The sequence below is a fragment of the Chrysemys picta genome, chromosome 1 (genome assembly GCF_011386835.1).
Source record: "Chrysemys picta bellii isolate R12L10 chromosome 1, ASM1138683v2, whole genome shotgun sequence".
In the NCBI taxonomy this organism is placed as follows: Eukaryota; Metazoa; Chordata; order Testudines; family Emydidae; genus Chrysemys; species Chrysemys picta.
In genome coordinates, this window is record NC_088791.1 from 334,951,594 (window position 1) to 334,964,981 (window position 13,388).

Here is a 13,388-nt window from a genome sequence, read left to right on the forward strand (position 1 = left end):
GAGAATCAGGCTTTCTTTAAAAAATATACTATAAAGTATAAATGAAAACATGATTAACATCAATGACTTAAATCAAGGTTTCAGTTCCAACACTCCATTTAATACACAGTGCCCAGATAAGGGAAGTATCAGATATTAAACTGATAAGAACTGATACTTGATTTTAGCCAAGCCAAGAAGCAAACAATGATAAAAACTTCCAAGATCTTCACATGTTAATTAATGTAACATCAACCCCTGAAGGCTCCCAAGAAAATGATAGAATAAAACTCTTGAAAAGTATTAAACAAAATCTCTTAATAGGGCTATTAAGAACAAGCATCAAAGCTGAAACAGTTTTAAAATCTCATTAACATTTGATGATATAAGTTTGTTTACTTTTTGTATTTCACTCAGCTAGGACAGTGAAATCTCTCTGTCTCTTTCTCTCTCGCTGCTGTCTATCCTCTGATACTTATAACTATTGTATCTGAGGCCTGGTCTACACTACGGGTTTAGGTCGACTTTAGCAGCGTTAAACCGAATTAAGCCTGGACACGTCCACACAACGAGGCCCTTTCTTTCGACTTAAAGGGCCCTTTAAACCGGTTTCTTTACACCACCTCCGACGAGGGGATTAGCGATAAAACCGGCCTTTGCGGGTCGGAATTGGGGTAGTGTGGACGGAATTCGATGTTATTGGCCTCCGGGAGCTATCCCACAGTGCTTCATTGTGACCGCTCTGGACAGCGCTCTCAACTCAGATGCACTGACCAGGTAGACAGGAAAAGACCCGCAAAGGTTTGAATTTCATTTCCTGTTTGCCCAGCGTGGAGAGCACAGGTGACCACGCAGAGCTCATCAGCACAGGTAACCGTCATGGAGTCCTCCCAGGATCGCAAAAGAGCTCCAGCATGGACCGAACGGGAGGTACGAGATCTGCTCGCCATATGGGGAGATGAAGCAGTGATAGCTGAACTCCGTAGCAGTAAAAGAAATGGAAAAGTATTAGAAAAGATCTCCAAGGCCATGAAGGACCGAGGCCATAACAGGGACACACAGCAGTGCCGCGTGAAAATTAAGGAGCTACGGCAAGCTTACCACAAAGCCAGAGAAGCAAACGGAAGGTCCGGGGCAGAGCCGCAAACTTGCCGCTACTACGCGGAGCTGCATGCGATCCTAGGGGGTGCAGCCACCACTACCCCAACCGTGTGCTATGACTCTCTCACTGGAGAAACACACAGGGAAGACGGTTCGGGGAACGAGGAAGATGATGATGGAGGTACTGTAGGTAGCTCACAGCAGCAAGGAAGCGGAGAAACCGGTTTCCCCAACAGCCAGGATATGTTTGTGACCCTGGACCTGGAACCAGTAACCCCCGAACTCACCCAAGACCCTCAGGGCACACAGGAGACCTCTGGTGAGTGTAACTTTGTAAATATTTGTAAACATTACAAAAAAAAAAGCAAGCAAGTCTGTTAACGTGTATGGGGATGGAGCGGAAATCCTCCAGGGACATCTCCAGAAAGCTCTCCTGGTTGAAATGGGGTGATTTTATTAAGGGGGACATTCAGAGGCGCCCATTCCTGCTATTCTGACCAGAAATGTTCCCCGCTGTTAACCACGCGGTGGGGGGGAGGGGTGAAGTGATCATCCCAGAGAATCGTGTGTGTGTGTGTGTGTGTGTGGGGGGGTGGTTTACTTGTGTTTGTGCCGCATGTTAACCGGGAAACCGCAGCCCCCTCCTTTTACATTGAAACCCCATTTTAAATGGACAACCCAATTCTCCCTTCTCCTCCACCAGCTGCAAATGTTTCTCCTTCGCAGAGGCTCGTGAACATTAGAAAGAGAAAACGTAAGACGAGGGACGAGATGTTCACGGAGCTGCAGATGTCCTCCCACGCTGATAGAGCACAGCAGAATGCGTGGAGGCAGTCAATGTCGGAGATGAGAAAAGCCCAACATGAACGAGAGGAGAGGTGGCGGGCTGAAGACGATAGGTGGCGTCAGCTTGCAGACAGACGGCAAGAGGCAATGCTCCGTCTGCTGGAGCATCAAAGTGATATGCTCGAGCGTATGGTTGAGTTGCAGGAAAGGCAGCAGGAGCAGAGACCGCCGCTACAGCCCCTGTGTAACCAACAGCCCTCCTCCCCAAGTTCCATAGCCTCCTCACCCAGACGCCCAAGAACACGGTGGGGGGGCCTCCGTCCACCCAGTCACTCCACCCCAGATGATCGCCCAAGCATCAGAAGGCTGGGCTTCAATAAGACTTAAAGTTTTAAAATGCAGTGTGTCCTTTTTCATCCCTCCTCCCCCACCCATCCCAGGCTACCTTGGCAATTATCCCCCTACTTCTGTGAGGAACTAATAAAGAATGCATGAATGTGAAAAAACAATGACTTTATTGCCTCTGCAAGCGGTGCTCGAATTGGGGAGGGGAGGGTGGGGTGGGGTGGTTGGTTTACAGGGAAGTAGAGTGAACCGGGTCGGGGGGGGGGTTTGGAGGGTTCATCAAGGAGAAACAAACAGAAGTTTCACACAGTAGCCTGGCCAGTCACAAAACTCGTTTTCAAAGCTTCTCTGATGCGCACCGCGCCCTGCTGTGCTCCTCTAACCGCCCTGGTGTCTGGCTGCGCGTAATCAGCGGCCAGGCGAGTTGCCTCAACCTCCCACCCCGCCATAAAGGTCTCCCCCTTACTCTCACAGATATTGTGGAGCGCACAGCAAGCAGCAATAACAATGGGGATATTCTTTTCGCTGAGGTCTGAGCGAGTCAGTAAGCTGCGCCAGCGCGCTTTTAAACGTCCAAATGCACATTCCACCACCATTCGGCACTTGCTCAGCCTGTAGTTGAACAGGTCCTGACTCCTGTCCAGGCTGCCTGTGTACGGCTTCATGAGCCATGGCATTAAGGGGTAGGCTGGGTCCCCAAGGATCACGATAGGCATTTCAACATCCCCAATGGTCACTTTCTGGTCCGGGAAGAAAGTCCCTTCCTCCAGCTTTCGAAACAGAGCAGAGTTCCTGAAGACGCGAGCATCATGTACCTTTCCCGGCCATCCCACGTTGATGTTGGTGAAACGTCCCTTGTGATCCACCAGGGCTTGCAGCAGCATTGAAAAGTACCCCTTGCGGTTTACGTAGTCGGTGGCTTGGTGCTCCGGTGACAAGATAGGGATATGGGTTCCGTCTATGGCCCCGCCACAGTTTGGGAATCCCATTTCAGCAAAACCATCCACTATTGACTGCACGTTGCCCAGAGTCACTACCCTTGCTATCACCAGGTCTTTCATTGCCCTGGCAAATTGGATTACAGCAGCCCCCACCGTAGATTTGCCCACTCCAAATTGATTCCCGACTGACCGGTAGCTGTCTGGCGTTGCAAGCTTCCACAGGGCTATCGCCACTCGCTTCTCAACTGTGAGGGCTGCTCTCATCTTGGTATTCTGGCGTTTCAGGGCAGGGGAAAGCAAGTCACAAAGTTCCATGAAAGTGCCCTTACGCATGCGAAAGTTTCGCAGCCACTGGGAATCGTCCCATACCTGCAGCACGATGCGGTCCCACCAGTCTGTGCTTGTTTCCCGGGCCCAGAATCGGCGTTCCACGGTATCAACCTGCCCCAGTAACACCATGATTTCCACATTGCTGGGGCCTGTGCCTTGTGAGAGGTCTATGGCCATGTCAATTTCCTCATCACTCTCATCGCCATGCTGCAATCGCCTCCTCGCCTGGTCCGGGTTTCGCCTTGGCATGTTCTGGTTCTGCATATACTCCAGGACAATGCGCGTGGTGTTCATAGTGCTCATAATTGCTGCGGTGATCTGAGCGGGCTCCATGATCCCAGTGCTAGCTATGGCGCCTGGTCAGAAAAAAGGCGCGAAAGTAGTATCTGATGGACCAGGAGAAGGAGGGCGGGAGGGAGTGAGGGAGGGAGGGAGGGCCGAGTGACGACATGGCGTACAGGTACAGGAACAGGGAGAAACACAAACAACTGTCACACAGAATGGTGCCCCCAAAGATTAAACTGGAAACCCTGGGCTAAGCAGGCCGTTGATTTCACGGAGGAAGGGGAAGCAAATGAACACAGAACAAATCTATTTTTTACATGTTAAGGTGGCAGCCGACGCTGCAGCATGAGTGACAGCCATACCAATACGACGACGATGGGTACCAATCATAAAATACCATCATCTGCCAAAAGGCAAGGGGCTGCTGCTGTGTAGCAATGCAGCCCCACGTCTGCCAGCCCCACGTCCGCCAGCACCCAGCATCGCCCTCGGCCTCTTCTGGGTGCTTAGCAGACAATACTGGGCAATTGGCAGAAAATAGTATATTATGACTGGTAACCGTCATCATCAAAACAGTAGCATGTCTGCCCAGGTGGCCATGATTGACCGCCATACCAGTATGACGATGACGGGTACCAGTCATAAAATACCATCGCCTGGAAGGGGCTGGTGCAATGCAGCACTACGGCTGCCAGCCCCACGGCTATCACTCATGCTACACTGTCTACCGCCAAAAGGCAGTTAGCAGCTGCTGCTGTGTAGCAATGCAGTCCCACGTCTGCCGGCACCCAGAGGACATATGGTGACGGTGAGCTCAGCTGAGCTGAGCGGGCTCCATGCTTGCCGTGGTATGTTGTCTGCACAGGTAACCCAGGTAAAAAGGCGCGAATCTATTGTCTGCCGTTGCTGTGACGAGGGGGGAGGGGCCTGACGACATGTACCCAGAACCGCCCGCGACACTGTTTTGCATCATCCGGGCATTGGGATCTCAACCCAGAATTCAAAGAAAAGGCGCGAACCGCTTCTCGGCTCGAGCTGTGGCGCAAACGTAGTATCTGACGGCCTAGGGGAAGGAGGGAGGGGGGCCGAGTGACGACATGGCGTACAGGCACAGGGAATTAAAATAAAGAATTAAAATAAAGAATTAAAATAAAGAACGGTGGCTGTGCATCAGGGAGAGACACAAACAACTGTCACAGACTGGTCCCCCCCAAAGATTAAACTGAAAACCCTGGGCTTAGCAGGCCGTTGATTTGACGGAGGGAGGGGGAAGCAAATGAATACAGAGAAAATCTATTTTTTTACATCTTAAGACGACGGTGCAGCGTGACTGATAGCCCTCGGCATCTTTCTGGGTGCTTGGCAGCAAATACGGGGCGGTGTATGACGATGGTCTTCAGGCCTATTGCACAAGCTGCTGCTCAGGGAAGACTCTGCTAACGTGCGATGACCCGACTTGTAATAGGCCGGCTAACAGTCATAATACACCATTTACTGCCAAAAGGCAAGCCCCACGGCTGCCAGCACCCAGATCGCCGATGAAGGCTACCAGTCTACTGCACCGTCTACCGCCAAAAGGCAGTTAGCAGCTGCTGCTGTGTAGCAATGCAGTCCCACGTCTGCCGGCACCAAGAGGACATATGGTGACGGTGAGCTCAGCTGTGCTGAGCGGGCTCCATGTTGTCTTCACAGGTAACCCAGGTAACCCAGATAAAAAGGCGCGAATCTATTGTCTGCCGTTGCTGTGACGGGGGAGGGAGGGGCCTGACGACATGTACCCAGAACCGCCCGCGACACTGTTTTGCATCATCCGGGCATTGGGATCTCAACCCAGAATTCCAAGGGGCGGCGGAGACTGCGGGAACTGTGGGATAGCTGTGGGATAGCTACCCATAGTGCAATGCTCCGGAAGTCGACGCTAGCCTCGTACTGTGGACGCGGTCTGCCGACTAGAGCACCTAGAGCATTTTATTGTGTGGACATACACAATCGGCTGTATACAACCGATTTCAATAAAACCGGCTTCTATAAATTCGAACTAATTTCGTAGTGTAGACATACCCTGAGTGTCTTACTTTTCACTTCCCTTTACACTATAATATCAATTTCACAGTGAAATTCCTTTTTTTTTAGTAAACTGGTTCCATTGAATAAAAAAATTTCTGTTCCTCTCTCATAAAACCCTCTAGGGTAACAAAACCCAAAAGTGAGACATACATTTTTTGAGAGTGTCCCTTTAAGCCCCACTATTCATGAAGACTTCAAATGGCCAAATCTGGCTTCCCCAAAGTTGTTAAAATCAGTTCCATTCTGTTTCAGTTTAATTGTCACTTCCTCCTTCCTTTATACACGAGTAAACAGAAAACAACAAACAGTCATCGAAGGAAAATTGTTAGGATTAATTTGCTGTACAAGTGAGACATTCATCATTTTCTGAACTTGGTTCATTTGGTCAGTAACAACGAAGCATGTGGGACTATGTATGGGATGTGCTAAGACATTGTCAATGCGCCAGATGGCTAGCGTTTCAGGCATGGATAGAACAGTATATGTTGCTAAAACCTGGCCTTGGGAGCTGCATTCACCCTTCACAATACATTAAAAGGCCAATTTCCCCATGCTGATAGTGTTGTTACCATGCTGGCTTGAGTCCATGACTTCAGAGGTAAAGAGCCACTCCGCACTCTCAGTCCACTTGTTTTATGCGTCCAGAGCTGCCAGACATTTCAGACATTCTGTCAATCACTGATTTCCTGTCTTCATTCATTACTGCAGCCATTACTTTCCATCTTAGAGCCAACCTGGACATTTTCGAGCTTCATTTATATTTCCAAATAGGATGGGCACATTTTGTCCAATTGCATCTTACTAGCCACTTTCTGGTATGAGCCAAAGTGCACACAGATGGAATTAATGGGCTGAGTTCTCTTTTCATCTACATCAGAGGAACTTCTTAGAAGTGAGATGTAATTGAGCCTAGCATTTGGCCTCATTATCATTTATTTTATGGTAGCATACAGAAGCCACAACTGTGCCAGCAGCTGTATAAACACATAGGACGAGACAGTCCCTGTGCTGAAGACCTTACGGTCTGACAGTTCAGATAGATAAAGGGTGGGATGGGACACAGAAGCACAGGGAAATGAAAGTACATGCCAACGTTTGCATAGCAGGCCTGTGGCAGAATCAGGAATGGAACCCAGATCTCCTAAATCTCAGTCAGATCTTTGTCCATGAGACCATGCTATTGCTTTCTTGCCTTATGTGGTCACCCTCCAATAGCAGCCTTAAGTACATGAGAAATACAGTGAAATCTTGCGCTAATGACCATATAGAGCTGGAAATCTGCCCAAAGACCCCAGTCACGAATTGGGGGGTGGGATCTATTTTGCCAGACAGAAAAGGACAGTCCAAGCCCAGATGTGTATACAGTATTGCAGCCAAATCATGGATGCCACCTATGAAGAATCTCTATGCTTTTTTCCCTGTACCCCCACCAGTCCCACTACTGTGTCCACAAAGGGCCAACCACAACTTAGTCCTCGATGATTTTTAACTCTTTATAAAATGCATGTCTATAGTTCAAATACAATTAGTAGTGTTTATATGCCAGCACATGCCACTAGAAGCAAAGGACAGGTCCTACCAGCTAACATTTATAATCCCCTTTAGGATGCAGTGATGATTTTTCCCCCCCCATCAGACAAATCCCTGCCATGTCAAAGGTCCTGTAATTGATCTTTGTCATTAAATCCAGTAAAGCCCAAATTTACAGATCTACCTTGTTTCAGGCTAATGTAGATAAATGAGGTTCATGGTAAAATATTGACTTTTTCTTGCCACCTATGCACCTCAGCACTTTATGCGTTTGATTAACATACAAGAAAGGCTGTAAAATCAAATAAATGACTGCAAGGAGCAACTTTTATGCTCCTTAAGTGATCTATGAGATGTAGCTATTTATAGTCAGGTGGGGGATGGGGAAATCTAAATGTAAGCCAATTCTAGGAATGCTGATACAGGAGAGTTGGGGGGAAAATTGATATTGGTGTGAGGAAACTTCTGTAGTGAAAGCCAGAACAACATGTAGTAATGTAATACTCATTTTTTCTGTGCCTACACCATAGCATATATCAAATACTGTCAAACGCTGAATACAAGCAATTTTACAGACATAAGGAACAAGGTACAATGTTTTAAACAGTGAGGATAATTAGACATAAGAACAGTTTACCTAGGGTTATGGTGGATTTTTCATCCCTGGAAATCTTTAATGAATCTTGCATGTTTTTCTAAAAGAGGTGCTCTAGTTCAACTACCAGTATTGGACTTGTAGAAGGAACAAATTTACTCCTATAGCCTCTGTTATGCAGGAGGTCAAACTAGATGCTCACAATGGTCCCTTCTGGTTTTAAAATCTGTGTACTGAATTTAATACATTCAAACAGAAACAAAAATGCACATGGTATTGCCATCGCACTGTTATATTATTAGGAATGGCTGCATCCAACTTAAGGATGGAGTAGGGTGACCAGATGTCCTGATTTTATAGGGACAGTCCTGATTTTTGGGTCTTTTTCTCATATAGGCTCCTATTACCCCCCACCCCCATCCCGATTTTTCACATTTGCTGTCTGGTCATCCTAGGATGGAGCCTCAAAAAGACATGATAATGTAAAGAAAATATATCTATAACTGAAATCCTGACCTCATTAACATGGCCCACAGACAGGGAAGCCCTTAAATACAGACTTAGAGCACAGGAAAACTATTAATTTCAAGGCAAGCACATTGTTTTATTCCAAGCCATCCTTATTACCTGATTTTCAGAGACATTAAGCACCCCGTTGAAGTTAGTGGGAATTATGGGTGTACAGCAGTTCTGACAATCAGGCCTTAGTTGTCTATTTTCAGGATGGCATAACCTGATCTTTTGGAGAGTCTGAAATGAGTCTCCCTCTTCATCCCCATCAATGTAGTTGGGAAATTTACATCACTAGCAGACAGGAAGGATGGTCCAGTGCTGAAGTTTCTCTTTGTGAGTGTGGCGAAGTGCTGAAGCTCTGGGTCTTCTGCTATACCGAAGATCTTGGACAGAACTCACTGATATCTTGTCCTATCCCCACTAGCATGTTCTAATGAGCCCTGAAAACATTTTGTTGTTTGTCCTTGGATGAAAAATAACAAAACTCTGACAGCATTTCAAGTGGAGTTTCTTTATTTCAAGGACATCATAAATTAATTTTGGAGATCCATTGACTCAGTTGCCTATGTCTAATAAATTATAGCAGGTAATTAAGCTATTCATTTTAGCTTCTCTGCTGTCTTTCCAATGTCCTTGTGGATCTGATGTATTTTCAGTTAGAAACTTGTATAGCCAGTTGCAGCATTATTTTGATAAGAGGGTTTATGCAATTGTGTCTTATGAACATTCAGATATGAAAAGTTGCTGTAACTTGTTCAATTAATTTAGCAGCCCCTGATATATTTTTTCTCTCTGGTGTGGAAATAGGTCCTACCTGTGCCTAGCTTTTGATTCATTGCAGCTATCGAATGATTTAATTACAAAACTCCCTAGAATGAATGCATTTGATGTATGTATCAGATATTCTCTGATGCTCGTTGCTGTAGTATCTAAGTACCTCATGATAGTTAATGACTTTATTCTCATAAGACATTTGTGAGGTAGGCAAGTGCTCTCTCCCCTCTTTTACAGGTGGGGAACTGAGACAAACCTATTGACTTGGGGGCTTTGGATTAGGCCCTAAATGGCTTGCCTATAGCCACACGGGAAGTCTGGACACAGCTGGGAAATGAACCCATATCTTCCAAATCTCAGTCTTATGCTTTAATCCCATTACCATAGGAATGTTTTGGACTCAGCTGTATACAATCCTTTGCTTTCTCTTTTAGATGATTGTTGTCCTTGGTTAGTTTCTCAAATCATTACCATTTTTATAGTGTCCGGTTTGGTTCTGTCTATACCTAGACTACTGTGAGAAGATCTTGAGCTGTGGTGTGACCTTCAGCTAGCAGACCTACCGGCAGAACGATCTGGATGCAGCCATAGCACTAGCAATTTGAATAGAGAGAGCTGAAAAAGTGGCAGCTGTTAATGGAAACTCCAAATACGGTTTCATGGTTAAGGCTGAGCTGAGTTTTTCCCTTAAAGGAGGGATTCAGCCAACCAGTCTGTTATGTTTGAAGAGTACAATGTATCATCCTCATATTTACAGCCCTTGCTCTTTGAATGAATTTTCTGAGAATTTACGAATAAACTGGTTGATTTGTTTATGAATTAAAATTAATTAGTGACAAGTAGTGACACCACGAGGAAAAAGATGTCTTTAAAAATTAGTTTAAACCGATCTGAGACTAACAACACTATTATGTATTAATCATAATTGTATGGTTATTACATGGCATCGCTACAAGGCGGAGTTAAGGCTGTTTGAGTGCCCTCACTGTGCATTCCCATATCCAGGGCCGGCTCCACCATTTTTGCTGCCCCAAGCAAAACAAACACACACACACAGACACACACACACAAAACCGCTTGGGCTGCCGCCCGAACTGCTGAAGCAATAAATAAAAAAAAAAGGCCGCCTGGACTGTGCCACCCCAAGAATGGACGGAACACCGCCCTTTAGCATGTGCCGCCCCAGGAACCAGCCTTGTTGCTTGGAGCCGGCCCTGCCCATACCTTTCTTTAGAATTTAACCTTCATTCTGAATTTTCCGGTTTCGTAACACCTGTTTTCCTAGAGAATCATAACTGCTCCGTAATGTTAACTTAGGGTTTATCTGGGAATATTTGAGGTCCTTTTTTTGAATCATCGCAGTAGCAATGGTTGATTCTTCTTATTTATGTGCGTTACAGAAGCACGTAGAGCGGGTGGCAGAGAGCGGGGCTCCATTGTGAGGGGCGCTATACAAACACACAGCAAGACACCATCTTTTGAAGCTTCTACCGTGTAAACAGAGAAGACAAACAAGCTTCCCCGCCCCTCCCCTGACTCCCTTCTGTGTGGCTCCTCTGGCTCTCATCCCTATAGCAACACGAGTCCTGGAGGAGCTGGCTGCCATTTGCTGAATCCCCCTGTGGCTGCCCAATGGTAGTTGCGGATGGTACTTTGCAGGCCCCAATGTCACTTTCTGTAGCATTAACTCTCGTCAGGATAGACACTTGTCTGGCTACTAGCAGAGCAGAGGATGGAGCTTTGGGCCAGACACTCAAAGGTATTTAGCACCTCACTCCCATTGCAGTCAATGCCTAAATACCTTTGTGAGGATCTGGGCCTTGGAGACCAACAGCTTCTCTGTTCCACCTGCTCCTACTCCTAGCCCTGCTCCCGAGACCCCGTGTAAGGGCTTCTGCAGAGTACAAGGCAAGGGAGGAGATGCTGCAGAAGAGGTGGCATTTCTGCCCTTCAGTCTGGGGAAAAGGAAAAGCCAGTGGGGTGGGGTCTTCAAAGAGATGTTCCAGCCCCATAGTCCCCATAGTTCCATGCCCTGGGGCCTGCTGCACTTGATTCCAGTCTATGGATTTCCTGTCAGTTTCTCACCACGTACTCAGGAAACAGTGGGGAAAAATGAGAGAAGGGCACAAACTGCAAAATTCAGATAGAGATCTGGGGTCATATCCTCACCTGGTATAAAGTGGCATAGCGCAGTTGAACTCCATGAAGCAATGCCAGTTTCAACTAACCGAGAATCTGTCCCCCTGAATTTTGATTGCTCTAAAGTTTGCCCTAGGAGGGACCAGCTGCAAATTTTCCTTCTAGATCAGGGTCAGGTTGTGAACTATCCCAAAGTTTAGGGTTTTTATTTGGACCCATTTGTAATAAAAACCATTAGGAAAAAAAGTCATCCCTCGCAGTAAAACCTGGGGTTTTATTAATTAGGGAATTTCGGTGTCTTGTATGCAGAGATTACATAAAAGGTGTTCCATGAAAATCTAGTGAAGTAGCTCCCAATGAGAACACTTTAATGAAACAGTGGAGTTGTTTACCAAGTTAAGTTCATTGTTGATGTTGGGAAACTAGCCCAAATCTGAGCTCCGAAAGTCTGATAACGGGGAGGGGGAAAATAGAGATGTGTCTTGGAATCCACAGACAATAATAGACAATGAAGGAACCCAAAGATAAGTGGGAAGAAATATTGTTAACCAAGGGGGATGGCAATTGTTTTTCACTAAATTAAATATTGATGAGGTTGGGATTTGATTACATATCGTTTAACGAGGTAAGGTGAGAAGTGCTTCGGTTTTCATGAGATGGCCATAGAGATAAATACGCTGCATATAAGAATAATTTATCATAAGAAGATTGACATGAAAATTCTGATGAATGTTCTAAAGCCAGGCGAGGCAGCATTTCTATGGTTATCTGCCTACAGTGCTAAACATCCATTTCCCATTAGTTCAGTGCTCCTCTCTCTCCCTGCATCAAACATCCAAGGCCCACATCTCTTCCCATCCACAATTCAAACGCTACAAGCAGGATCTAAATCTTTCATCGGTAGGAGGCTTAATATTGAACTCTAGAGAGATACCATATACAGACCTTTTGCCATTTGTGTATTAATGCAGCACATCGGGAAATGTGGCACGTAGCATGCTTCTAAGGTGCACCCAGAGCCAACTGCATACAGGAGGGATGGTTCAGTGGTTAGAGCACTACCCTAGGACTTGGCAGATCTGCATTCAGAGGAATTATTTTATGTGTCTGCAAAGAAGGCACATTCTCACCTGGAGACAGGAACACATACAGGCGAACCAGTCTTCAGTGCTCAGCTTAAATTGCTTCTCAGTCAATTGGAGGCCATTTGAGCTGTACACGTGAGATGTTGTGGTGAGAGGGAAATGAGAAAGCTAGCTGGGTGGCTATTTTATTAGCCTCTTAATGCATTACTCAAATTTTGATGAAGAATAAGCATAATGTAGCATCGCTCACAGTGTATCTGTTGGACTCATGTCACAACAATTAAACAGAGCTAATGCATTTCTGGTAACTAGGATGAAGGGTCAGAGGGAAGCATCCATCTTGCCAAAAGGAAAAAATAGCTGATAAAAAATAAAGCCAAAATTGGACTGGCCCAAATAGGATCTTAGACTGAATTGTGATGATAAAATGAGTGTCTCATTCAACAGAGGAATATAGCTGAGACAAACTCAGCAGTAATTCCTTTCTATCTATCCTTCTATCTACTCTCTGTCAAGTGCAAGGCTCCCATTTATAGGAACTTTCCCCTCCCCAGTATGCCTGAGTGGGGTTGACCCTTGAAATTTGGCAGAACCAAACAGCCACAACCCTAATGTAGGCATTTTGCAACTGGTAGCTGCATCTCTGTCTCTTCCATCTGGTAAGTACCTCAGATATTTTCCCCACTCCTACTGCTCACAATTTAATTCTGTTAATCTGCTTCCTTCTCAGTACCAAGTGTTTTATCTGTATAGGGTCAGTTACGGGTCCAGTCGTGATAGCTATTGAGAACCTTAGCACTCATTAAAATAAAGGATAAGCAAGGATGCTCAGCATCTCACAGGATTGGTACCTAAGTGCCCTACCTTGCACCTTAAATAAAAAGAGATTCAAGTGAATAACATCATCAGTAAGGTTAA

At 46.0% G+C, this 13,388-nt stretch overlaps 1 protein-coding gene and 1 non-coding gene across 2 annotated transcripts; one reads left to right on the plus strand and one right to left on the minus strand.

Annotated features, from left to right (window-relative positions):
- Positions 1-184, minus strand: LOC112059931 (U2 spliceosomal RNA). Its single transcript, XR_002889203.2, has one exon. It is a non-coding gene; the product is annotated as a U2 spliceosomal RNA (small nuclear RNA).
- Positions 185-448: 264 nt separating this feature from the next.
- On the plus strand, positions 449-2,385 carry LOC135980942 (myb/SANT-like DNA-binding domain-containing protein 2). The gene is made up of 2 exons (XM_065581726.1): positions 449-1,399; positions 1,784-2,385. The coding sequence occupies exons 1-2, from the start codon at positions 859-861 to the stop codon at positions 2,251-2,253; spliced, it is 1,011 nt and encodes a 336-aa protein (XP_065437798.1). The 5' UTR covers positions 449-858; the 3' UTR covers positions 2,254-2,385.
- The last annotated feature ends 11,003 nt before the right edge of the window (positions 2,386-13,388 follow it).

Excerpts from the sequence above, each read along its gene's own strand:
- LOC135980942 (XM_065581726.1), top strand. The coding sequence starts at position 859 with ATGGAGTCCTCCCAGGATCGCAAAAGAGCTCCAGCATGGACCGAACGG. Across the intron at positions 1,400-1,783 it reads GGGCACACAGGAGACCTCTG|CTGCAAATGTTTCTCCTTCG; the intron begins GTGAGTGTAACT and ends CTCCTCCACCAG.